Source organism: Montipora foliosa, chromosome 6 (assembly GCF_036669935.1).
Source record: "Montipora foliosa isolate CH-2021 chromosome 6, ASM3666993v2, whole genome shotgun sequence".
NCBI classification, from domain to species: Eukaryota; Metazoa; Cnidaria; class Anthozoa; order Scleractinia; family Acroporidae; genus Montipora; species Montipora foliosa.
The window spans coordinates 7,575,004-7,602,503 of record NC_090874.1 but is presented as its reverse complement, the minus strand read 5'-3'; the positions used below and the strand labels follow the sequence as shown (position 1 = coordinate 7,602,503).

The following is a 27,500-nucleotide window of genomic DNA, read 5'->3' as shown; positions in this document are numbered from 1 at the left end:
AATATTCAGAAGCTTGTTTCCCAGCAAACAAGGGGCCGTTACACGTTTCAACCCTTATGGGTTTCTGTTGATACATAGTAAGTACCTTGTGCCAAGTGAAGCTATGATCTTCGCAGTTATGAACCTGAAAAATTCAGGACTTCAACGGGCTTTGAACTCGTGACCTCGCGATTCCGGTGCGGCGCTCTAACCAACTGAGCTATGAAGCCACTGACGTTGGGAACTGGTCATTTGTGGGTTCTAATGGTCCCGTGAGGAATTAATCAATGATGAAATGGTATATGAAATGAATCATACATGAACTGCGGATATGAAATCAAGTGAAGCTATGATCTTCGCAGTTATGAAGGCAATTTTAACAATTGCGTAGAGAAGCCTGAAAAAGTCCTCTACTCAATTGTAAAAATTGCGTTCATAACTGCGAAGATCATAGCTTCACTTGATTTCATATCCGAAGTTCATATATGATTTATTTCATATACCATTTCATCAAGTACCTTATGTATCGGATAGCAGATTGTTCCGCGAACCTTTATCTTATTCTGCGTCTTTGTTTTTTTTGTAAATCAGGATGGTTTTCTTAATGACGATCAACAGTTACTTATCAAGGAAGTGGAAATAAGGTGTTGCGTACGCGCCTTCAGAGGATATGAACTATTTATGAGATGCAAGTGATAACGCATGCAAAGAATCATGGAGTGTTCGGGGAGGGGTGGGTAGGGCTTGCCAGGCAAGTTTTCGTATTTTGAGCAACTTTTTTTGTTTCGAGTAAGTTTTAGCGTTCTGAGCAATTTCTAGTTTCTATATAATGGAGAGAAGCTTAAGTGCTTTAATTGGCCATGCTTCCATATTTTACAATGTTTCAGTAGACAATTTGTGAATTTCCAGTGTAAAAGGAGCAGTTCCTCCCCTTTGGGGCAGATTATGGGCGCAAGATGCATGCAGCAGGGCTTCTACGTCAGCGGTTTTAAAATGGCGGACGAAGATTCACACTCCACTGAATCTAGTGTTTCAGGTGACGAAGGTTATTCAGATCTTTTGAGCCCTAAGCGGTGTGACCGTTAGACAGTGTCACTATCAACTAAACTTCGTAAAATTTTCTCAAAAAGTTTAATTATGACTATTCAGCTATCTACGAAAAGTTCATATTTCACACACGATTTAATTCTGTTGTAGGCCTTAAAGGCATATTTTGGATCTTACCATGTAATAGACCCTTCCACGGTTTTTGACGCCATCTTAACTACGGGGCAAACACGGCTAAATTTACAGTAAATGTATGAGATTTTGGCCGACTTTTAACCGCTAAAAAGAGACGGATTTCCAACTTTTCCCACTACTTTTAAGGCGAGTCCGTGGTTTTGCATTGCGCAACCGTACTGCGCATAATTTCTTGCGTTATTGGCGTACGCATTAGCTCGCGTACATTGATAAAATGGCGGAATTTCATTGACGCCAAGATTAATCCGTCAAAAAATGGCTATTTTCTTCCTATTGAGTACGGTGATCCCCATTTTTTATTTTATGCTTTTGCTGAAAACGGTGTCTTCGTGGAGTGGTGAAAAAAATAGGAAAAATCTATGGCCAGTTTTTTTGGCAATTTCATAAAATTGTACGGAAGGAGACGAACAGCCCAAAGTCAATGTAAATCTATTTTGGAGAGTTAAGTAATCACAAAGGCATCGAAATACATTTTTCAGATACGTAGGTGAATTAACCATAGAATGACACCAGGCTCTGTGTTATATTTGGGATTACATTTACAAAATCGAGCTAAATTTGTCCAACATTGGAGGTACGCAGCAGTTTTCATTAAAAAGTAGCTCAAATAGCCGTATTCGTCAGCTTTATAGTTTTATTGATATCATTCATTCAACAGAAAATAAGGCCATTAGGGAAGGTACTACGTCCGTAAATTCGAATAAGAACTTAAATCTTCTCATGTTGTTTCTAATTTTGCGGCAATTTGAATGATATTGATTAGAAAGATCTGCATGAAATCTTACAAATTCGTTTATGGTCGCTGTAGTGGAACCTCCACTCTTACCACAGTACAAGCTTAAACCGATAGAAATCATGTTAACAAACAAATTTGTTCGAATTTTTTTTTGAAAACAGCGTTTATATCAAGGAAAGTGAATTTTAAAACCACTTATTTTCACTTTCAAATTTCGCGGGCGCCGCCATCTTGAATAATAGGTCACTTCGGAAAATACTACAGTACTCTTTGTTTGTCCCCCCAGATTTCGCATAAGCATTCTTTTTAGCCAAGTGCTGGAGCCTCACTCAAGCTCAAGCTAAAATACTTTAGACTGTCTTGACTGTAACGGTTATTTCCTGTGATTTAAAGTTATTATTTTTTTTGTTGAAGAGGAGGTTCCCTTTAACAGTGCAAGTTGAGGTAATTGTTTTACTAACTTTTTTTTTGGTTGTTTTATTTATTTATTTATTTATGTTTATACCTACACCATACTCACTACTTACACTACACTTTACACTACCCAAACCCCTACAAAAATGCTAACCTTAGGCTTAAACATTATTTTTTAGGCCTAATGTTAGAATTGGTAAAGTTTTGGTGTTGTTTCAGCTATGGTAAAACAGTGACCTGCAGTTTACACCTTCCATTTTAAAAGACATTTTCACTGTGGAAATCCGTCTCTTTTAGAGGCGCTACAGTGATTGATTCAAAGTCGGCCAAAATCCCATACATTTACTGTAAATTTAGTCGTGTTTGCCCCCCAGCCAAGATGGCGTCAAAAACCGTGGAAGTGTCTTTTTGTCCTTGTTAAGTTTGATAATGCTCTAAAATATAACTTGAGCCGTAATTATAACCGTAGTTCAGTGGACCCGCAGACCACACTCCTTCAGGAGCCAGGGACCTTTCTCTTCAATATAAAAACCATGTTCTAGACTTTTCTAAGCATTTGTCAGAGAACTGAGTGATCATTTTCGTTTAAAATCATTGTCTGCCACATCTAAAATATGAAATAAAATCCTGCATCTGTGTTCATAATAAAAGCAACCCTTGTCTTCCGATGGCTTTGGCCAAACGAGGTAAGAAGGCAAATCCCCCATGTTAAAAATATGAAATTTTATTTTACATTGTGCTGTGAAGGTTCTTTTTGTCAGTTGTTTCCCTGCCAGCGCTGTCCACTTTCACAGCAGACCAAAACAGTGGCATCCTTCAAATAACCAAGCAGTATGATGAAAGAATTAATTGGAATTATCATTCGGGTCATAGATGGGGGATTTTCTCTCTTACCTCAAAGGACAAACACAGAACATGATGCTGGTTTATTATTTGGAGAAGACACAAAAATCAAGTTAACGGTTGTGGATCATTCAAAAAATTCCGAGACAATCTGAGTTGCAGAGGAGCACTTCTTTGCCTGTCTCAGAAACCTCCTGAAATTGAATTCTACATCTTTATCTTTGCTTGGGTACTTCTTCTTCTTCAACATTTTATCGGCAAGGTAGTGAAGCCAGAGAGCATTGGTGTGAGGTTCAAATACCTCCCAGTCATTCCTGTCAAGCAAATATGGAAGAAAGAAATGACAAACTTTGAAGTGAAGTGAAGCTATTAGTCTCTCCCCTCGGAGCTTTTCAGGACTAATTTACAATACGTTGTGGGGGACTTTAGCCAGACTGCTTAAGTTACGCAGTTTACAATTAACTTTAGGAAGTGAAAGATGCCCCCGTCCAGATAAGGTCAGACCACAACACCGGGGACTAGTCGTTCCCTACTCTTATCGAATAGTGAGTGGGTTCTTTAACGTCCCATACTATTTAATTTCCAACAAGGGCTATGAGACAGGACCTCCGGTTTACAGTCCTTATCCGAGAAGACTTGAAAGTCTAACCATTTGCAGATGAAACAATTAAAAAGGCAGCACTTTCTCCTCAGTTATTTTAAGACCCTGAGTGTTCGTCCAGCCAGAGTCGAACTCACTACCTCCCGCATGACAGCACAATGCTCAACTCACCCACCGTTGTATTAAGAAATAGGGACCTTTGAATCTGCAATGGTGGAGTGTGTGGAAACGCAATCCAAAAATGCGCCTGTAGTTAACGTTAATTTTTTAAACTTGACTGCGATATCCAACTCCATTCAACTGCTATGAACCTTCTAGAAACTAAACTATGATGAAAAGTGATCAGGACTCAAAACAATCTAATGATTTGCGTCGATGTATTTTGCAGAACTATACGTTTTCCAAGTTCATTAACACTACTTTCTCTACCTTAAAGGAATTTGACTGTTGGCAGTGACTGACCATGAGATGCCTCCCAATGATGAAATGCCAGCTGGGACCACTTTGTTTTAACAGGAGTAACAGAAGCATAAAGAGGAGACATGAACATCAAAAGATAAACAGTGAAGTCGATACATACTGTGTTGCTTTTTTCATCAAACGGTACACATCAAATTGGTAATCTCCTTTACCAGTGAACAGGGATTCATCTTCAGCCAAGTTACAAAACACAGTAAGACCATCTGAAATGAGAATTGATCACTCAGCTAAATGAGAGGCCTGAGAAAGCAGACAGTGTTTCCCAAGGGATAATAGTCTTATTTTCTGTGTGACAACATGGTTTGTCAACACAACAACTCTTCCGAAATAGGGCTGGGGGTTAATAGGGGTTAAATGTGAGCTACAATGTAGATTACATGTACTAGCATGAAAGCAGTTGGCCTCGACAACCCATGGACTTCACTTCAATAATAGGACAGGTACAAAGAGATTTAATTGATGGATAAATTTTCAGAAAGCCAGGAATATTATTCTGAGTGATAATTCTTATTAAAGCAGCTTTCAGTTGGGTGTTGAGAGTAATTTCATGATTGCTAAATGTGTTTGCATTCAAGTGCACTTTGGTGATTTAGTGCACCACATGTTTTAGCCAATCTGAGATAAAAAGCAAAAGCAACCATGGCAACTTGCTCGCATCCCTCTTCCTGCATATAGCACTGGCTGCTTCTATTTGCCTTGTGTTGATTGGCTCGTTTGATTGCCTGGAGTACATAGATCTTCTGAGGTTGGCCAAAATTACCGGCATTACTTTTTTGATTTTCCACACTCAAAACCACTGCAGACTCTTAAGCCAGAGAGATGTATAACAGTACTATGATCAAAACATCACTTCCTTTTTTTTCTTCAGATTTTGAAAGTGTGAGCTTTGATTTTTATCCAAAGCAAGGCTGCTGCCTAAGAAAATTTTAAAGGGGCCCTCAGAGCTAAACGCTGAGAACTTAGGAGCCCAACATATGAAGTAAAAGGTGTTGCTGTGAAAAATTAAGGAGCCCAGAGCTATTCTTTGGGAGCCCCAGGCTACCGGGCTCCTGTTAGGCAACAGCCTTGCCAAAGGCTGTTTACTTTGAGTGTAAGTTTTGGATTTCACACTCTGCCATTACTCACGTTCAAAACTGACCGACTGGGTTGGATCTAGGGAAAAGTGGTGACATTTTTACTCAATAGCTTAAAATTTCAGCATGCAAACGCAATTTATTATGTATGCAAAACACGGAAAAATCTGAAAGTCCGAAACTCCTGTGCTGCATATTAATTCAGTCACAAGCATTGAACATCTTGCTCCCCCACCGAAACGTGGCTTGCATCACAGAAGATTACACTCTCACCTTTTGTTAACCGTGAAAGAGTAAAGTCTATCAAACTAACATGGACACCATGAGTTGGCACTTTCCTTTTGTCTCCAAGCAAACAGCTTTCACAAAATTCATCCTCAGTTCTACAAATCAGGACATTGCCCCAGTGCAGATCACGGTGTTCAAAGTCAAGCGCATTCTCAGCCACTGCAAGGCCAAGAGAGATCTGGTGCAGAACACTCCAGGCCTCTAACAGAGTGTGAAACTCAAATCTTTCCAGGTCTTTGCCACCATCAGAAAACTCAAAGACAATGAAATACTGGTCATTTGGGAATATCTCTGAAAGGAAAATGACACTTCTCTCAGTTTCAAAATTCTAACTTTTACTAGACAAGTGGGATCATCAAGAATTAGGTTCCTCCTGTAGGAGTACTGGTATTACATTTTCACACTTGGCGGGATAGTGTAGTCTTTTTAATAATACCAGTAGTTATTAATAAACTTGAACTTGAACATGCCATAACCCTAATGTGTATGAATAAATGACTACCAGCCTACGCTATTGACTTTGAAATTCACAGTTGTTTCTATTCTTATAGTATTATTTTACTATACCTGGCCTGTCATTCTCTGAATTGTGCTCTTCATCCCATCTGTCCCACTCTATTAAAAGATGCTCTGGGTACTTGTCCTGACAGCATGTGACACTAATCATGCATTAATAACACACAATAATATCTTAATATACTTTTCCACAGTTTTTTTTCACATCTTCTTGATTCAGGGTCAACACAGCCAAAGTGGAGTAAAGGAAGTAGGAAGGATCAAGTATTTTGTAAACAATTTGCTACATTCTCCACTCTATATACATGTACAGTTGTATTTATCATTGTATATGCTTTTGCAAAGCAAGAGTACAATTTACTGATCAAGGGATATTAGAAGCAAATACTTTAAACTGAAACATACATGTACCGGTACATGTCGAGTACTATAATCAGGAAAAGTGTTCCTTCCTTTTGTGATTCAAATTAATATTTTTTTCTCAAGGGTGTAAGTTTTCCAAGGGGAAAATTGCAATACCTGTGCACAGTAATAAAGCTGTTGGATAAGTTGTCTTTAATTCCTTCCTTTGAAATGAAAACAATAAATGAAAGCTTTATGATCACACTGTTACAGCTAGCTTTTCAAATAAAAATAACTGAATTGAAGGATATGCATAGATTGTTGGAGGTGTTTGCTGGGGTTTGGTAAGCAGAAAGATCTGCATTTTGCAGCACTGTGGGATGTCACACATGGGTAGCATGCAAATCAAGGCATTGGACAAATTCCTTTATCACTTGCACATGATGAAACAGATTGTGACCAACGCAGAACATCTTTGCAATCAATGAAACCAAGAAATAACTGGCAGACATAGGATCTAGTCAAGGAACTACCGTGTATAATATGCAACAATATTGGAAGTTAGAGTAAAATGTGAAATTACCAATCCCCCACCCCTCCCTCCTAAGAAAATCATGAATCTGTTGTGGGCATTAGGCAATGATGTGTATTTTTCTGTCATAAATCGGAGAGGAGTGTTCTTAATTTTTATTTAATAATGTCCAAAGAGAACAGGATGGGCAGTTAGAGCACCTGGTAAGCTTGATGGAGCAAGGCTTCAAAGTCTGCTAGGAGTCTTAATATCACTGAGGAGAAGGTGTTCCCTTCAAGTTAAAAATTGCATTCAATTTGGTACTACTGCCTCAGCTGGTCTAAATCAGAGAATGATCAACCAAGACCCTGCCTCTCAATACTTTATTGATCACTTTGATGTGACATTCAATCATTCTCCCTGAGTCACATGTCATTATGTTTGCTCCATTGATGATAATCACTACATGGAAAAATCTTTACTACTTTAATTCACCTATAAATGATAATGATATTGTAAGATAAATTGCTTTCACTTACATCTTCACCCACAATGCCAAGACGGCTCAGCTCCCTGGTGGAAGAAAAGACAGAATTCAACAGCTGCCTAAGAAAGGTCTAAATCTTTGGGAATGCAAGAACCACAAGATATCCTGTTGCAATAACATGCACAAGAGAGCAGTAAAAAACTCCTTGCGTACATGTAGATGTAACCACTTTCTTGCATCTCATTAGAGTTGCCATGTCACTGATAAATAATATTCTTTTTTTAACCAAAATTAATAAACAGTGTCAAGTAACCTACTTGGAAATGACAATTTCAGGAAGAATTTCCTCAAAAGACTTCTGAGGTGTGCCATTGACTTCAAAATTGCGTTCAACTGGAATTATCTAAGTATATTTCAAGATGACAAATATCAATAATTAATGAAATTCAATAGCCTTAATTGAAACTAAAAGAAGGAACAAAAGAGAGTAGGATAAAAGTTGAGCATGAAGCACAACCTCTGTTTCACTGGATAACTTTTCAGGATTTGATTCATAGAATGCATCTAGAGAGAAACAATAATTATTCAGCTGGGAAAAACATTATTGTCCTGGATTTGTTTAGCTAATTTCAAGAATGAAGAATGGCAAAAGATGAAATAAATTGCTCCTGTACACAAACATTACAACTTAAATACATGTAGAGACTGACAGAGGTACCAGTGGGTCAAATGTTTTACTTAACTTACAATGTATAAGGGACTGCAAATAAATACCGGTAAATAATTAATTTGCAGTCTAAAATCAAAATAATTGCTACTTTTTGGCCAGATTACCTAGACAGGAGCAATACCAACATACATGTATGACAGTGACTTTGAGAATTTAACTAAAACTTGTGAGAGGCCCAGATCGTTCAGAGGTTCTGTATTTTCTTGCCATGACCGGGCTTTAAATTCATAATTATGTTTGATGGGTCTCAAAGGATATTCAAAGATCTATGATCTCTGATTTTGTCAACATCTTTAAGGATCTTAAAGGGTTCTGACCAGATTTTCCTAAAAGTTTCTTGTACCATCTTTGCAAGATCTTCACAACTTTAGATCCTTGGATCCTATGGATCTTCACAAGTGGTTATGGCATTATTATTGAAGATTTTATTGAGTTGTCCAATATATTCCATACTCACACCAGTAATATTATTTTATCAAACAAATACCTTGAGTGCAACGGTTTCTCCATTTTCATATTGTACTTGAAAAACTTCACCATAAGCTCCCTCCCCAATTTTAGCACAGCTTTTTAATAAACTGCAAACCAGAAAGGAGCCATATGTTTTCACTTTTTAATCTCAATATTGTAAACTCATCAGTAATTCACAAGGGTGTCCAGAAACAGAATTGCAGTGTATTCACATCACTTGACAGGATACCCTTGTAAATTCAGGTATATCTAAATCAAAGAATTAATTTTATGATGACTGTCCTGTAATTTTTACTGGTATAAAAATAATCTATATTGCTCTTTCATTGAAATGTAACATTATAATCCACACACAAAATGAATTGTCACCTTTGCTTATTAACCCTCAAATAGGTACATTAATTTACTCTGCAAAGACCAAATTTTAAAAGTATCACCTAATAGAGTAAGTCAAAGATGACAAAGACAATAACAACTGCCAACAGCGTTGATAACAAAGAACTTTACTCAACACATTGACTACTCTACTCTTCACTCTGTCTTAAACGCTAGACGATTTTATTCATCAATGGGGGGAGGAGGGGGTAGGGGGAGGAGGGAGGTTTAGGAGTCCATGGGTTAAACTTGCGAGTAACAATAATTTCTCAGATAGAGAGGTGACAGGTCAGAAGCCAAAACCTTGATTTGACACAAGTAACGGACGAAAAGAGTTGGCTATACTTCACTTGGTCAAAGTTCACTACTTTTTTCCCAAAAATGAAGTTTTGTAATTTAAGACAGATTCTTTCAAACCAAAGATTAAAATTCATTTTGACAATGACAACAGTTGGGTGGTCTACACAAACCAGGCACCAGCTTCAAATTTTATCTAGTAAACTCCTGGGTTAATGCAAAACATAAAACAAATGAATGTTGCACCTGGAATTGAGGACATTCGCAAATTTGACTGGCCCTTCTTGGTCACATTCCAACAAAACTTTATCAAAAGCACTCAGTTCTACTTTTTCCTCGTCATCAGACTTCCAATCAGGTAGATTCTTCTTTGCCGGAGTAAGAGCTTCCTTCATCACATAAAAATAGTTACATGTATTACTAAGACATTGTTATTGTTCTTCCAATCATTTCATTACCCCATTATTGGTGCATACTTGAAGGGTAAAATTTACACTAACAATGACAAGTTTACTTTTGCCTCTTCTTTTAAGATTACAATATGAATACTTAATTGACAACAAAAAAGATCAAAGTTGAAGTGGTTTAGAAAAATTTAATTAATTAATTAAGTAAATTTTTGAACCACAACAAATACAATGAATAACCAGTGAGGCCAGCAAAACACACACCAAGTAGAAAAACCAGTATTTTTTTACATTCTGTGTATAGCCCTTATTTGTGCTCATAGTGGTAAAAATCGAGTGTCGCAGATTTCTACTGGCCATATATGGGGTGGTAGATGTCACTATTCTTTCCCCCTGCATAGTGAAAACTATCACAGTATGTAAAGTTTGGACTTAATTTAAAGGGTTACTGTCTTTTAAAAGTAAAGGTGCTGTTTCTGTACTTGGGTGTTGAGGGTTCAGGTTCCCTTCTGACATGTTTGGCTTTGTCTGTCCAAAGCAAAGATATTACTTAACTCCACAAAACCACACTCTGTTGCTTCCTGCAGCTGGGGTTTTACAATATGGTGTGGTTCATTTTCAATGCCAATACTGCTCTTAAAAAACTTCTCAAGAAAAAGGCTTCATCAATAATACATAATTATGGGTTATTGACCAAGCTTGTTCGGTCAAGATGGCTGAATATTGGCTAAAATTGTTCTGTTTTTGCATGTTTATGAAACAAGACAAAGCCGAGGTCAATGAACACACAAAAGAAGGAACGAGGCCAATATCCAGCCGTCTTGACCAAACAAGCTTGGTCATTAAAGGAATTATTATGCGGGATAACAAACCAAAAAATGATCTTTTATCTTGTGGGCAAGATAGCTCCATCTAGCCTGCTCAGGTAGCCGATCACAGCACGGGATTTGGTTCATGTTGCCCGCCCACAGAGCTAGTCATACAATAAATTATAATCTTACATTGTATATAAAAATGCAACTGGACAATTGCAAGAACTTACCACAAAGGAGAGATGTGATTTTCCTACACTAACAATAGAACTATCCGCAACACCCATCCCTTCTATAATGCAGTATCTACTTCTCTTTTTCAAGGGTGTTATCCTCAGCTTTTCAAGCTTAACCACACACTCTTTCAACTCCACAGAAGAATCACCTCCACTTGCTTTTCTCCAGGATTTCTGTTCCTTAGACTTTTGATCTGAATCACTTCTCCTTGCTAAGTAATAAGGGGACTCTGGGTTGTTTACAGATTTCTCACAGGAATGAGACACAAGCTTTTCCCCCTGAATTGGCGTGATTTTCAGTGGCTCTAAAACAACTTTGCCATTTGTAGACCTTTTTAATTCACATGAAGTTCGAGGAACAGCTGAAACCATGTTGACCGTAAATGCAGGAGTTGAAGTCACACAAGAAGAGTTGAATCTTGCTGTTTCCACTGTCAATGGAGTTCCATTGGCCTTGTCTGAGTAATTACCTATGACTTGAGGTTCTTTAGGATGCGAATGAAAGCCTTGTAGGAGCACATTTGCATCCAAGCTTTGTCCATTTAAACCACTGTCTGACAAATTGTGCCCAGGATGCTGCTGGTGTACTCGTGTTTGTAGTGTGTGACTGGGGATGTCCTGTATATTTTCTAAACTATCATTGACTAAAACAATGTCTGATTTGCCAGTATCAAAGTTTTTATTGCAAAACCCAGCATCATCGTTTATTTGTTGCTGTGTTAGTGACGTGGAATTACTGAATAAATTTTGTCTTTTTCTTCTGGGTCTTCTGTCCACTACCACATTATCACTTGGTGGACCTACATGTGAGCATTGGTTTTCCTTATCAAGAAAATCAGATGAATCGTCAGGCTTGGACGGTTCTTTTTGGCTACTGGATGACGTAACAACTGAATTTTGTGCCTTCTTGGAAAGATTTCTCCTAAAAATTCAAAAAGAATAAAACAGGATAATAATTGATTAAATAATCCAATCAAAACCAAGATAGAAATACACTTTTTAAATTCATCAACAGCCCCATCCAATTGCGGGCCGCAAACCTATCCTAATCAATCAAACTAGCTGATACTTATATTTAAGCTATTAATAATTATATTAACTTATTTTGAAAGCACAGCTCTTTTACCAACATTTATTACATACAACCAAATGCAAGGGATAGCCTGTTTCGGACAGGCGAGTCTTCACTAGAAAATGTTCTCATTTATTAGAAATATGATTGCTTACCACTTAGACGGGTTGCGCTGGAAAGTATTGGCTGAATTGTCGAATTCGAATTTGGAGGGAAAACTTTGATCCCGGCCGAACGGCGAAAGAAAAGGTTCGTCGGGCGACAGCCATATTTGGGCCTTAATAGTTCTGTACTTATGCCTTCCATAGGTCTTGACTACCACAGGATGCTTGGACATTTGAATTAAAAAGGAAGAATATAGTACTGATAAACACAAAAAGTTGTATTCTTGGTATTTCAAAACAAAACGATTTTTCGAATTTTTCCGCTCTTAAGAAAATTATCATTCCTCGAAAAGGTTCTTGGGATATTAAATCCGCTGACCGTGTTCGGCCTCCCAATGGATCCCTCGACCGATATAACGCGCGTACGCGCAATATGGAATCTCTTTGTTCACAGGATACAGAAATAATTGTGACACCCGAAAAAGGCCCAAAACAGGTCGGGACTCGTACGTCAGTTCTCCAATGTCCCAATAACATTCCGGGCCCTCTCCTGCGAGCAAGCTGTCTCGCGGGGTACTCTCTCCGCCCGCGCGCACCCCGCGAGAGAGCTTGCTCGCACGCTATCGCCGAGATGTTAGAAGCTGGTCTTTCAACGGATTTTCAGGACTCAAAAAAACAACAATTTGTAAAGTTATTGCCTCGAAACGGCATTTTTTTACGCAACAAAGTGAGATTTGGGTCCCCAAGAAGTTTTGGAACTTTCCAGGAACGGTGCTACAGCTGTAGCTAGAGAATCATGGTAGTCCATCAGTGTTTTCAAGACAAGGCTTCAGTTTGCGCACTTATTTTTTTCCCAAACCAATCTTCTTGAAATCTGGCCTTCATAGCGGCACATATTCGGCCGGCTCCTTATCAGTCGTAACTACTCTTCTCATGGATTTCATCGTGCCTTCCCAGCTATGGTTCAGGATGGTTAATCATCTGTTTATTTCACGTAGTTGCCAAAAATAAAACAAATAGATATGATAGATGATGTTTCCAGGGAGGTCAAATTATCACATTTTAGCGCTCTAAAAGGGATTCATTCACAGTTTTTCAGTACGTGTTGAGTAATCAGAGTAATGCTTCCCACGGGACTCGAGTGTAAGTCCTGCCTACTGATCCCATAAAAGGAGTGTTAAAATGCATTCGGATATAAAAATATACGTTATGTGAAGTGTGGTTCCAGTGCAAGCGAAAAATTGGAGATTCTACAAGCTTGGCATTTTAACAATATGCAGAGCTATCTCATTGTTCTTTCATTTTCTATAAGTATCGCATGGCAAGCAGGTAAGGAGAAAATGAAAGGCCGTCACAGAAGAAAAATTGGATCGCTTACCCTATACATTTTTGGTTGTCGGAATTTGCTCAGTGACGCAGCTTACTGATCCACCCGTAACGAACTTCTGAAACGACGAATCACGAACATGCCTTCGTCATGTCCTGTTGTCTCCTGTGTCCCTCTGGTGTACCCTCGGTTTTATGTGTGTCTTCACTTGAAGATAGCTAGATTAGAAGCTATTTGATGGTTGCTTCCTCTCAACCCAAGTACTTGTTTTCAAATATATGTGAATTCTAGACAATCTCGTGCATTGGAAAAGGAATATTTACTTTTGAATATTTTTTGTATGCAATTCAGTCTGCAGCCTGTACACACAAAAATCAATTTGTTATAAAAATTTAACTTTTATTTTTCCTTCCAGCGGTAACGAAGGCGACTCTTCCTTTCAAAGAACAATGCGTGAAATGGCACAACGAATTTCGCGCACGACATCAGGTAAATGCAGAGCCACTATACTGATGGAAACTCACGATTTATACGTGTTTTGAGCTTCCTTTCTGATATTTTGCTTGAAACAAGCCCCCTTATAAGACAAGAGTTTAAGGCACGAGTTGGGTAATGCGTAACAAGCCTTACGAACGGTTACATCCTTGCCCGTGGCAAACTAAACCTCGTGCGGAAAGGAAAGGAGATGAAAAATCGAAGACTTGCAGGGCTATGAATGATCGACTAAGAGCAATCATGTTGCGCTAAACCAAAAGAAAAAAAGGAAAAAAAACGTTTGTCCTTTGAATAGCATTACCCTGTAAACAATAACGACAAGCTTGAGTCGAAACTCTACTAACTCTGATCTTACCTTAGGTCAAATAATCGAATCAAACACTTGGTATTTTTCATTTGTTTTTTATTTAGTTTCAAAATTTTGTCACAACTGTAATGCATATTAATAGTGCCGCTGATTTTCCCTCATTCTGCTCAAACTCTGCTCGAAAATGCCTCATTCTGTCGGCAGAATGCTCGCCTCAAAAATCGCTTATTCTGTTCGAACTTCTGCCGGCAGAAATTATCCAAGCCTAATCGTCAGCTGAATCGTCAAAGACCCTGAGATTTTGATCGTGAGGGGCCTTGAACCTATCACCTCTCGCACGGAAGCCCGATGTTCAGTCACTACGTCAGTCACTACACGCCTACCGGTCGGCCTAATAGAGTAAAGTTACCATGACGTGCTTCTCAGACAACTTCCTCTAATTTCAGGTTGGTCCAGTGAGCTGGGATCCTTCACTTGCAAAAGACGCGGCGAAATGGGCCACGTACTTGGCGGCCAACAATCTGTTTCAACATGAGCGGAATATAAACCAAGGCGAAAACCTCTACAGAGGCTCAAAGAAACCTACAGAGCCTTGCACTGTAGCTACTAAACTTTTTTACGATGAAATCAAATATTACGACTTCAACAAACCTGGGTTTTCGCCGAAAACTGGACATTTCACTCAGGTGAGAAATTACGTCTTTCCTTCAATGGAAAATTACAATACAATACAATAAAGCAATAGAGGACGTTTTCCGTGTTTCCATAGCCTCATCAAAACAGTTACTGCAAACCCGAGACGCAGTCGAATTCGTGTGATGTCACAGCTCCAGACTCTCATCTAAACAGCTATTGACCAATGAGAGTGCGTGTACTATCCTAATTATTTTATAAAATACAGGCTTAATTGATCACTCCCTGAGAGCTTTTCAGGGCCCATGAAACACAATCAACGAAACGACAGAACAGAACAACAACAACAACAGTCTAACAACTGTTAAGAATCCCAACTGACCGGAGGCAAACAACTTGAGATGGCTATTTTATTTACAAGCGCGACCGAGAAGTTGAAGCAGGGACTACCGCTGGAACAAATTCAACGAGTGTTTAAAACGGTCTTGAACCTGGGAACTCCGGATCTCAAACGAAGCGTCCCAAGGAAGTTCTACGATTGCGTAAAAAAATAACTTTAAAAATCGGAGGAAAGAATGTTTGGAATTAAATTTGCTTCGAATTTCTATTAAAAAAATTGTTTGTAACCAAGAAAGTGAATTTTAAAATAGAAAAAATCTCACATCATTCAAGTCTTTCGTTACTGCGGCGCCCGGGAAAATTGAAAATAAAAAAAAGGGTTCTGAGATTCATTTCAGTATTTCGAATACAATCACTTTCAGGACAATTTTTAAACAAGGTTAGAATAGAGGTTTCCTTGACGACATTAATTAAGGAGTTCAAGCAAAGTCGACAGGTACGACACCGACAACAACAACGCAACAAAAACAGGAATAATAGTCAAAATCGAGCTGTAACCAGGATAATACATCTTGGAGTAAAAAACGTTCTCTAGTTAAAAAAGGTTAAAAACATAAGCTTTCGCCCATCAGTATATAGCCTTTGACTAATAAAAAAAGTTAGCGCGCGGAAGGAAATATCTATGAAAGGGAGCGAAAGGGAGTGCGAAGAATTTTAAGTATGGAATACAAAAAAAGTGTGAAAAAAGCTAGGAGATAAAAATTAGACTTCATTTACAGACAATACTCTATTTTACTGTAATTAGACCTCATTTACATTTTTTATCTCCTGGCTTTTTTCACACTTTTTTGTATTCTATTTTAAATTTTTTTTCGCACTCCCTTTCGTATATATTTCCATCCGCGCGCTAACTTTTTTCATTCGTCAAAGGCTATAGACTGATAGCCGAAAGCTTATGTTTTTAACCTTTTTTAACCAGAGAACGTTTTTTACTCCAAGAGGGGGGGGGGGGGGGGGGGGGGATTACGAACGGTTTTAAAGTGCAAATAGAAAATGATTGGTTCTTTGTTGTATGGTCACGTTGTGGTCAAAACTTTGTGGAGTACGGCAAAGAAATGCACGGAAATTCGTGCTGCATGTGCTGCAGGATTATTATTCCTTTTTTAACCACCAATGTTCCTCCCTCTCCCCACCGTTAAAGGGTAGTTCACCGTGATGGTTAGCAGGACGGGATGGTTGCGAAATATACTTGCGATAGCGCTAAGTTATATTCTGAACCGGTGACGTTTTTGTTGACACTTGGCGTTGTCCTTGATAATTAAACTCCAGGCAGGCTTTCCTTAGTCTCCTCCTTTGTTGTCGAGGGTGAGACTGGGTTTAAAAAAAATAATTTGCGCTGTCAACTTAATTTTTTGCGTTTATCCCGCGTTCTCTCCTTGACGTTCTACATGGTGATAGAAATATCCCTGGGCTGCATTGAAAGGAACGGGCTTCAGTGTAAGGAATCAGGTTCGCTGTTGTGTGCCTTTTAGTCAAAAGATTTCAAAATTAGTTTTCTTTTTCACCGCCTTTGTGAAAAGTTTTCATACTTTTGCGTCATCTTTCTCAAGGCCTTTTTTCACTCATTCATGTTACAAACGCAGAGAATTCTAAGCGCTAGCGATGAATTTCATAAATGGAGTTTGAAACTTTTTTAAGAAGTCTGAGTTATCGTGTTTTGAGTGATTCATAGAAAATTAATTAATTTCAGGTTGTGTGGAAAAAGTCTAAACGGATAGGAGCAGCTTATGCGACTGGAAACGATGGCTCAGTTGTTGTAGTGATTCGGTATTCTCCTCCGGGCAACTACGTCGGAGAGGCCCAGTTCAGGAATAATGTTTTTCCGGCAAAGGAGGAAAAACAGGAGTCTGGGAATCAACTGTCACCGCTTGAGGAAAATGGTGGCCAAACGAGCTGTTCTTGTGGCATCATATCTCTTGTCATTTTCGCAATAATAACAATCAGGTTATGTCATTAAAAATGGACTACTTAAATTCGAAAGTTTCATTTACAGCTATAGCCCATCACAACAAGTGCGAAAGTTTAAATGAGGAGATCACGAGGTAAAGCAAATACATGCAGTAGGTGCTATACTAGGCCACAGAAAAGTGTGAGAGCAGGTTTTATCATACATAAGTGCTGAGATTTACTCACAGAAATGCCAGTGATGAAAAAATCGCTTTGTTTTTAGTCACAGCCACTCAACGACGCGCATGATGAAATTTCACTAGTCAAAAATAATCTTTCGCGTCGTTTGGTTGGAAATATGGTGTATTTCACTGGTGAAAAGTGATTGAGAAACTACGTCACCCTTGGCGTCAAAACTTTCAAGCCGCCCTTTATTTTCAGTTATTTTTCAAGATGTCGGAAAAATTTGCGGACTCCGATTCGGTTGACAATGCCATTGTTGACCAAGAACAACGAGATGTAAAACGTTTGCAAATCAGGAGCCTATTACGCGGAGCTTCGAGGCGCCAGGAAGGGGTCCTAGGGTGCCCGTCACCCCCCCCCCCCCCCCCTTCCCCTTGTGACAATCAACAACATAATACAAACAAAATCTGTGAGACTGGAACAGAGTAATTTATGTCACCCGGAATTTACTTTATATGCACAGTTATTTTGTAAGCTTGTCCCTCCCCCTGAAGTCACTGCTCATCCGAAAAACTGTCACTTTCACTAAAAATAGTGTGGATGTCGACATGAGAAACCGATAAGTCTCCTGGATGTGAGTGAATGTGCCCCCGCCTTTGAAAAATCCTAGCTACGCCCCTGGCTTAACAATACATCGATCTATTCAGTTATTCAGTACATGAACCGTCAAACAGCGCTGACCTCCATAATTATGCCACATCTATTCAAAGCTGTTTTTCAGGGATCACTGACATTGAGTACGCGGTCTTTTATCAATTAAAATTGCTCAGAGTTTGTTGCCAGCAAATCTGTGAGTTCTTTGTCCTAGAAACGTGAATTGAGAAGTAAGAAAAGTCCAGTCTTTATTTTCCTTCGTTTTCATCTGGCTCAAATTTTGACTCCCTCAAGCTTGCAGTGGCAGATTCCAAGTTCTGTCGTCTCCACTTAATTCTTCGGTTCTGGAACCACACTTTAACTTGTGTTTCATTGAGGCCCAGGTCACTGGCGAGGTAAAACCTCTGCGCTCCCACAATGTATTGCTGGCGTTGAAATTCTTTTTCTAGTCTTTCCAACTGATCAGCTGTGAAAATAGTTCGGTTTCGCTTTCCTTTGCAAATTGCTCGAAGCTTCCACTTCTTCTGTGTGTCAAAATAGCCTTCTAATAGAATGAAAAACAAACAAGCAATCAAGCAAGCAAAAATAAATTAATAAATAATAACAAAACAAATGAGCCAATCAGAGATGTATACACTTCAATTGACTCCCCGAGTGCACCCGGCACCTGAGGAGAACTTCCTCTCATTTCAAGTCGTGAAAAGAAGATCCGTTCTCTCATGCATCGAGAAGTGGCATCATAATTCATGGCCACTCGACAACGGGATCATCATTTAGTTTAAACGAATTATGAAGCAAGCGGAAGGTTTACACGACACGAGAAGCGTAACACTTTCTGGGGCGTAGCCCAAAGAAACTCAAACTTCATGTTATTTTTTTTAGTGCTCTCCGCATCCAATGAGCCTTAATTTATTGCTCGATACACTGTGTCACATACGCACGTCAAAGAATGAACCACTTGTTTCATAACATTGCCATTGACTTTTGTGCGAAGAAAGAGTAAGTTTGGTCGACTGACCGGCACTGCTTATATTTAATCAGCAGCATGCACAAGATAACATGACGTATGCTCGTGCTCGTGGGACTTGTTATAATATATGTAGGTCGATGCAGTCGGGTTGATTCTCTCTTAGTTGCACTAAGAAGTCAAACACTGAATGACGGAAGAAAATTATGGCAGAACATAAATTTTGCTGAGAAATCCTCAGTGAATAGGAAGCAGCGCGCGAGGCGAAATTCGATTTTCTCGATCCCCCGGAAAAAAAGAGTTCTTAATAAAGTTAAAACCCTCTAAGTTAAACTTATGGAGCGACAGTAAACGTTGTTTTCGAGCGAAAGAAAAATCTATTCACATTTATGATGTCGATTTAGTTGCGCTCAGTTTGTTAATTAGGAAAAACAAGATTGTAGGTATCTATCTCGTACCTTTGAGAGTTTCTGGTACGTCGCTTTCTGATCGGATATTATGGCGGCTTAATTCACAAGGTGGAGGTGGCTCTCTCTCGATGGCAGAAATAAGCCAGCGATAGTTGGCTTCCTCGTGGTCATTGAACCTTGGCGAGTAGGTTCGGTTTGAGCGGCTCAGTTCGGCTGAAATCGAGTCCTGCTTTGGGAATGAACATGGATAAAAATCTTGGCATTGCTGAATGCTTTGCGGTTCAATTTGGCAACAATATTCCGTGCAATAAGGCACAAAAATGTAGCCATGTAGACAACGTTCTGCGTCCATTGCTCGAGAGTGAAGTGCCGTTTTATTCTTGGGAACTTTCTTTTATTGAAAAGTTAAAGATCGGAAAGATAACTTAATCGGTCGTTCTGGCACATAAAACGTGGGAATGAAAAAATCACCCCGCGTCATTACCCATAAGTTTCACTTTATAAGAGTTATAAAATCAAGAATATGACTTTTAAGGCAATAGATGAAGTCATCTCCGGTTTGTAATCACAAGGCAATCACAACCGTGAAGTTAACATCCTACACCTGCTAGCGATTTACGTAATTACTCAGTTATAGACATAATGGGTTGCTGACAATTGAGGGTCATCTATAAGAAATTAAATGTTTTGTTATCGCAAATTTACGGACCCTTACTTGTCTTACAACTGGCTCTGGCGTTGTGTGGAACATAATTCTGTTCTTGTCTGCTACAAATTTATATTCAGTTACTCTGCATGTTTTTGGGAGCTTTCAGGTAGTAATAATTATTACGCTGAAAGTTAAGCAGTTTTGAAGACCCATCAATGTCGCTATTAAGCAAGCAATTAGTCTTAAAGACCTTTTGAATGATCATGATTGCCCGTTTAGCAAAAAAACATCTTAGAACAAAACAAACTAAGAAAAGGAAATCGAAACTAATTATACAGATACGGAAAAAAAGAAATTGACCACCGGGCTATTCTCGTTAGAGAAGGAAAAATAAACTGAGAAAAGTTCTCTTTAATTTTAGCTTGGTACAATGCAAGCTAAGAGTGTAAACAGACTTCATCGGTATAGGTAAATGGCTCAAAGGAAGCTCTTGTTTACTAAATCGGAAGGTTGGTCTTAGCTTTCTCTCAAGTGTGCTCAAGTCTGAGTCGCCATAATTAGTAAGCTGTCTAGACTGGGAGCCGAGGTTAGCTGGTGAATAATTGTCCACCGGCAAACACCCTGAACAGACTTAACAGGCGGATTTCTCAGGAAAGCCAAAAGGCATTTTTAGCACTAGCCAAATTAAGTGGTTTCTCTACCACTTGTTTCCTCCGGAATCTGTTCCCAATATGAATTAATGGAAAAAAATTAACAAGAGTTGATAATTTCAAATACCTTGTCCGGATGAAGCGGTACATGTAGTGCCGTTGAATTAACAAAATGGTTAAAAAGGAGCGTTTGACTGCCGAGATAACTGAGACCGTTGCGACGAAAACTGAAGTCTACAATTACTTCTCCTTATGTATGGCACTGACTGAAAATAATTGATGTCTACTTTAGCATAAACACTTGTAACAGCTTCAGCCATCTCATATCCAACTGAAATGAATATCAAATGGATTGATCCTCAAATGGGATCATTTTAGCCCAAAGATGACTTAGAAAAGGCTGATGAAGAAGATACTGAAATAAAGCTAATCGATGATGAAAGGCAAAGCACTGAATCATAACAGAGCCGAGCCTAGGAGTTGGTCGGTTTCTACTCAGTCAACAACCTCAACAAATCACTTAGTCAATGTCGACCCCAGAGCTCTTCTCTTTTGCTAATGACCGAGGGAGAGAAGAGCTCTGAGGAACCTTGAAACAAAGTGTGTTCTCATTGGTTTTCGTGCCGGAACAATGAAAAGCGTCTCTGGTTGGTGCATTGATGTTAGCACGAGGAGTGGGCAGGCACCGTAAGTTTCAAATAGCCAGTTTTTGGCTATAAGATCGGGCGTGCGCAGGCATAAGATCTGAGGCTCATGTGACGAGAATGGGAAATTAGTCTGAAATCATGCGGCAACCAAAATGAAGGCGTCGAGCTAAATGGCACGCGGACAGCGAAATGGGCCGCAAGTCTTGACAGTACCGAATTATGGCAAATATTTAGCCTGCAGAGCAAGCGTTTTTTGGCTGGCTTGTTCAAAGTCTAAAGTTCGTAATGGGCCGCCATTTTCAAAGCACACAGCATTTCATACTGTCCTCCTCTCACTAAGTGCAAATTTTTTGACTGGCCTCAGGCCTCTCTTAGTCTTGCTATCCAAGACGTCAGCCAATAGTTCTTTAATACCAAAACAAAAATACGCCTGCTAGGCTAGGCCAATATTATGTTATGCATACCGTGCTTTGATATTGTGTATTAAAACCCTATCGTGTATTTAACAATTATTCCATGAGCGCGCGTTGGATATGAGATCATTTAGATAGCCAACGAGGCGCGTAGCGCCAAGTTGGCATTAATCATCTCATATCCAACAAGCGCAAGTGGAATAATTGTTTTAATAAAAACGCCTCCAAAAATATAGAAAATTAGACAACAATAAGAATAAAAAGGCCCAAAAAATCACGCATTTGCTTGCCGTGTTTGTAGATCATGGTATAATGGCTCATAACCCATGATGACTTAGCCAATCAAAACTCTCGAATTGCATTATCCAATGATCCAGTTTTTAATAAATAAATAAATAAATAAATAATATATATATATATATATATATATATATATATATATATATATATATATATATATATATATATATATTCCATCGTTCACAATGGCGTTGAAAGTAAAGCTTGCTATTTCTTTAGAGCGTGAAGGGAAAAAAAGCGTAAATCGTGTGAAATAATCATGCAAATAAGCACACAGGAAGGAAGCAACATACAAAGATAAATCCTTATATTTGTATCCAGGTTAGTTATCCGTTAATAAACCTGACCTTAGGCTTCCTGGTTTAATGAGACAGGTTCAAGTGAAACCCCCGACCGTCCGTCACCTCCACTAAATACCGCAGTAAGCGGAATCCAGTGCCGATCATAGAAGTGAAAGGACGTGAGGACGTGAAACGGTTTCCTATGAAAATAGCTCCGGTGCCCTATAAGTAGTCATTGAAAAATTGTAATTTCTTTGCATAGAGCAGTTTTCAATTGAGTGTCGTAGAACCAAAACCAAAGTAATTACTTTGGTTACACGTAGCCGACACAAAGCGCGGGAAAATGTGCATGCGAAAGCCACGATTGGTTTTGTTTCACTTTTCTGATTGGTTGAAAAAATGGCGCGAGAACTTTGAACCAATCACTGAGTGAAGTAATCATAAACCAAAGTAATTCACTAACCACTCTAAAATCTTGTGGATGTTTTGCTATCATTCAAATCTTACATCATTCAGAAATTACAAAACGTTTTGCTTCACAGAACTATTTCTCACGTTGGATAATAATGATAATAATAATTATTATTATTATTCTAAAACAAGTATTCTACCGGCTACTTTCCAATCGATCAGGCCATTCACCAATAATTATTATTTTGTTGATTCCACTTACAAGTTGTTCATAGGGCATAGCGCCAAAAGAGGTTGAAAATTCTGTCTGAGCCACCATAAAGTTGCCCGTGTGCAACCGCCCGCCCCCCTCCCCTCAGAAAAATCGGGCTTTTCTCTGAGGGAAGAGGGCGGCTGTACACAGGCTACCATAAAGGGGATACGGCCATAGACACAATTGAGTCACCAATGTTTACGAGTAATTGCATTTTGCCTTGATAACGTTAGTTCATCGTTTTTCCATTTGCTTTAAATAAATTGCGTCTTCTGTTATTTTTCTACACGAAAACTACCAGAAATCGTTATTTTGGGGTTTTCAAAATGGTGTGACTCGGCACTCTTGAATCAAGTATCAGCAGACAAGCTTACAAATGGACTCCCATCAAGAAGAACAGAAAACTAGTTTTTCTTTGTATATTTTATTATCATCGTTACCTGTACATATGTTGTACATTTCTTGCAAATTTTTTCGCTTTGTTCCTTTGTAGAGAGTATGAGTGAAGTTTTATCCAAAACATAATTTCATTAGAGAAAAAAGAAAAAATACCCAGAAATGAATGGAAAATAAATAATCACTAGAAGTTGACGGTAGGTTACTAATTAATTCCTTATCAGTTTCAACTGATCATGACGCTCCCTCTCACCACTATTGTAATATAGAAATTCAGGGACTACAACCACCCACTGTTCACACAAAAAATCTATGTTAAAGTCACTGGTTTTCCACTACAATATGATCGCTTAATGGCATCAACAACATGCCATGATCGAAGCACGTCATCTTTGGAAACAAGCAAATTTTCTTTTTTTCTAACAACATTAATGAAATGGCCCATTTCCACCATATAGCTGTCAGCATATCTTTCTGAGAAGGAATACTTTAGAGAGGCTTGTGAGTTTCCGCTGGTCTTCAAAATTTTGGAGTTGAAAGCAGGGACATTGTCGCTAGTTACCATACCACCTGCCCCAAACACCTCAATGCGTTGATCGTAACCATAGACAGCATGGCGGGACAAATCTATCTGCCCCATAGCACCACTGGGGAATTTCATGACTACCACCACTGTATCCACATCGTTTATCTCGTCCACTTCCGAATGAAAGGCATGGGCAAGGCAGAACACTGTATGGGGTGACTCACCCAAGATCCAGCATATTGTGTCTACATCATGTACACAACAGTCATGAAAGATCCCCCCTGAAATCTTTAAATAACTTATGGAGGGCATGGGGAAGTCACGGCTTGTTGTCTTGATAACGTGGATTTTTCCAATGTCGCCACTTTTCACTCTGTCGGCCACATGTGATATTGTGGGATCAAATCGGCGATTGAAGCCACAAAATAACGGAATGTTATGTTTCATAGCATGGTTGTAACACCGCTCTGAAAATAAACAGATAAGCAAGTACCGTTTACTACTAAAAACTCCAAAGAAGTATTTATTTGTGGACAGAAAAACAGATGGTCTAAATCAGTAATACACAATGTTCATTAACTACGTGGAATGTTAAAAAACCGGCCCATGCATTCTTTGCCTAGGTCTCTACTTCATCGTGGTAGACACGCATGTTGGCAAATAGATGGTCATGCATGCACCACACGTTACGATGTTGTTATGATGTCATGACATTATGTCATGAAATTGTCTGCAATGTACTTTCGCTTAGAAAAATGTTTCAGATGCATTTCCAGTATACATGACTAAATCATATATTCGGCTTTCATCATTTTCTTCAACTCTTGACTGGAAATGAAAGGCAGGGTTTGTGCTGGATTTTGTCTATATAATTCCAGGAGTATTCAAGGAGTTTTCAAGAACCAGAAATTGAGTTTTCAAGGAGTCTTTGGAAGATTTCTATGCCATACATTGATATTCCTTGCCACATCCTGCAAGTTTATAAGTGTACGCACAGGCATTTTAATTTTTGGTTTTAATGTTTCCCCAATAGTCAATTTGAGGCTCAATTTTTGAAATGTCTCTTTAACTTAGCATGATGCACTCTCAACAATTTTCACCCAAGCAAAAATTTAAGGAGTTTCAAGCAGTTTTCCACAAAATCTTTTTTTTCAAAGGCTTTTCAAGTGCCCTCGAAGTCCAAAATTAAATTCCAGGGCTTTTTAAGGACTTCAAGGGGTAGCACAAACCCTGGAAAGGAACTCGCAATTGACCAGGGGCTGGTTCCTGACAGGTGTAATAACTCCATTCCAGGGATAAATGTGCTGGAATAGGCACATTCATCCCTGGTTATTGCACCTTTCAGGAACCGGTCCCTGCTCCTAAATGGCTTGATAGGTCAGTAATGCCGCAGTGTGCAGCGCAATCTCAGAGTAATGGGTTTGATTCCCATTCACTCCTTGATCTTTTTCAACTTCTTTATAAACCCTTTAAGTTGTGTCATTAACTACAGTGATCTTTAACTTAAAAAACTGTTTCAGTGTATCCACAGTTCTTCTAATATATACGAGTTTCATATATTTTCTCCCTCATATTATTTGTTCTATGTTCTGGTTCCTTACCACCAGCTGGTTTGCTCAGTTGGTTGAGAAATGGCAACCTCTTTCCCAGGGTCTTTCTTCTCTGCCCTCACCGTAAGAGAGACCCTGGGAACGAGGTAAGCCAGCAGAGCACATGTTTTTTGGGAGGCAGATGCTTGTTCAAGGTCCACCTTTTGTAATGGGCAGCCATTTTGAAAGCACACAGTGGGTAGAGGATAGTGAATACCATTTCATACTGTCCTTCTCTCACTGAGTGCAATTTTCTGGAGTCCCTTCAGGCCTCTGTTAGTGTCGCTATCCAAGAGGTCAGCTGATAATTCTTACCAAAACAAAAATACACAGAGGGTGGAGAAATGGACTACTGTGCTGGAGGTTGTGGGTTTGAACCCCGGCCGGACCAGAACACACATGGTCTTAAAATAACTGAGGAGATAGTGCAGCTTTTGTACACCAAACCGAAGGCTGTCTCACAACCCTTGACATTACTAACGTGGGATGCTAAAGAACCCACTCAATGTTTGCAAAGTGTAGGGGGGTTAATTCCCAGTGTTGTGGACTGGCCTTGAATGGCAACACTTGATCAATAATGTTGGAGGTAACCCTCAAAACCTACAATAGGTTGTGAAACTCAAAAAAAGTAACGTCAAAATCCTCTCCCAAATTGATTTCCACACTGTTCCTGAGTAGTATTGAGAAGGGTTAATTACCGTAGCAACTGATATACCACAGTTAGCACCAGATTAGCTGTAATCAGACTTCAACAACTGGTCAATAATGTTCTTGTTTCCATAAATACTGGATGACACCAGCAAGGGTGTTCTAGGGCCATAGGCATACAAAGTATGTGTCTAAAGGAAAACATTCATAAAAATAGCAATCCATGTGTAAAAAAATTAAAATAAGGAAGGCACCCCCCCCCCCCCCACCTTACTTCAGAAGGAAGGGGTTTAAAACTTACAAGAGATTGATACACCTGTAGGTCAGCTCTCTACAATGATTCATGCCTTTTGAAAAATTGGGCCAAATTCACATCAACTTTTCTAAAAGAATGATTTTTAGATCAGGCAAAAAAGAGAAGGTCAGTCCTACAGAAACTAAGGTCCATGAAAGAACATGCTGTCATAGCCAGTCAGCACAATGAAATTATGCCACTTAATGTCCTAATCAATGATGTACTTCACAGTGGTGCCATGTTTGAAGAAAGCCACTCCAATAGTGCTAGAAATATTCTAGCATTTATTATGTCTTATTTTGGAACAATTGAATTAGATGATATCATTTTTACACATAAAGAAGAAACATGAAACTTGAATCTCTCTGAAACTAAAGAATATTTCAAAAAGAAGTGTAAAGATATATTCTTCTTTACTTTGAAAGGCCTTTCGAATAGGAATCAGTTACTAACTTTTTACTTCAATTAAATCAGTTGTCCCCTGGCTCTTCAATCCATCAGTTTGTTGACTCAGAATATTTTGCATGTCAGTGGTTAGGTGAAGCCCTCACAAAATATTTAATTTGAGCCAGAAACATTAATTAAACAGTGGTTTTTTATTTTAGATGGAATGAGCAGTAGAATTTTAAAACTTACCAATGGCCTCTACAGTCTTTGCTATCGGTTTCTCACAAAACACTGCCTTTCCTGCCTTCAAACAGCGCAAGACAAGATCCTCATGAAAGTCGGTTGGAGTACATATGACTGCTGCATCAACACTTGAGTCATCTATCACTGTTTCCAGTGCTGATGGCGGGACAACCTTAGAGTCAAGGAAATTCAATGCCACAAAATCTCTTGCCTTGTCTTCTTCAATATCTACTATGTATCGCAGCCTTGCTAGGGAATCTCTTATCAAAGTAGTAGCATGAATAGCTCCTATGCGTCCAAAACCAATTACAACAAATCCAACTGGAGATTGTGGGTTCATTGTGACTGCAAATTAAAACAAAACTATAAGATGAGATAAGATATAAAAATAAGATAAGATATAAGAATAAAAATTAAGATTTTCCCCAGTGAAAATATGTTGTGATCACACTGTGATCACATGTGTGATCACACACTGTGATCACACATAAAAACTTTTACATGTGATCACAGATGTGATCACAGTGTGATGTC

The 27,500-nt window shown here is 38.9% G+C and overlaps 4 protein-coding genes across 9 annotated transcripts in view; 1 reads left to right on the top strand and 3 right to left on the bottom strand.

The window, feature by feature from the left end:
• Positions 1-995: 995 nt before the first annotated feature.
• On the bottom strand, positions 996-12,331 carry LOC138006558 (uncharacterized). The gene is made up of 11 exons (XM_068852966.1): positions 12,068-12,331; positions 10,835-11,762; positions 9,632-9,774; positions 8,730-8,820; positions 7,830-7,915; positions 7,565-7,598; positions 6,692-6,738; positions 6,224-6,315; positions 5,642-5,947; positions 4,396-4,498; positions 996-3,528 (listed from the first exon to the last, which is right to left on the bottom strand). The coding sequence occupies exons 1-11, from the start codon at positions 12,247-12,249 to the stop codon at positions 3,342-3,344; spliced, it is 2,199 nt and encodes a 732-aa protein (XP_068709067.1). The 5' UTR covers positions 12,250-12,331; the 3' UTR covers positions 996-3,341.
• A 288-nt stretch (positions 12,332-12,619) lies between these two features.
• On the top strand, positions 12,620-17,150 carry LOC138006560 (Golgi-associated plant pathogenesis-related protein 1-like). Its single transcript, XM_068852970.1, has 4 exons — positions 12,620-13,345; positions 13,759-13,832; positions 14,592-14,831; positions 16,868-17,150. The coding sequence occupies exons 1-4, from the start codon at positions 13,291-13,293 to the stop codon at positions 17,132-17,134; spliced, it is 636 nt and encodes a 211-aa protein (XP_068709071.1). The 5' UTR covers positions 12,620-13,290; the 3' UTR covers positions 17,135-17,150.
• Positions 17,151-17,303: 153 nt separating this feature from the next.
• LOC138006561 (homeobox protein HMX3-like) lies at positions 17,304-19,737 on the bottom strand. Its single transcript, XM_068852971.1, has 2 exons — positions 19,327-19,737; positions 17,304-18,445 (listed from the first exon to the last, which is right to left on the bottom strand). The coding sequence occupies exons 1-2, from the start codon at positions 19,628-19,630 to the stop codon at positions 18,150-18,152; spliced, it is 600 nt and encodes a 199-aa protein (XP_068709072.1). The 5' UTR covers positions 19,631-19,737; the 3' UTR covers positions 17,304-18,149.
• A 3,550-nt stretch (positions 19,738-23,287) lies between these two features.
• LOC138006556 (myo-inositol 2-dehydrogenase-like) overlaps positions 23,288-27,500 on the bottom strand; it is an 8,603-nt gene continuing 4,390 nt past the window's right edge. For all 6 annotated transcript variants that reach the window (XM_068852959.1, XM_068852964.1, XM_068852960.1 and 3 more), the window contains exons 5-6: positions 26,973-27,311; positions 23,288-24,271 (exon numbers count right to left, since the gene is read on the bottom strand). In XM_068852959.1, coding sequence (XP_068709060.1) covers positions 23,589-24,271; positions 26,973-27,311 — 1,022 coding nt within the window. In that variant the 3' untranslated portion in view covers positions 23,288-23,588. The remainder of the gene's footprint in view (positions 24,272-26,972; positions 27,312-27,500) is intronic.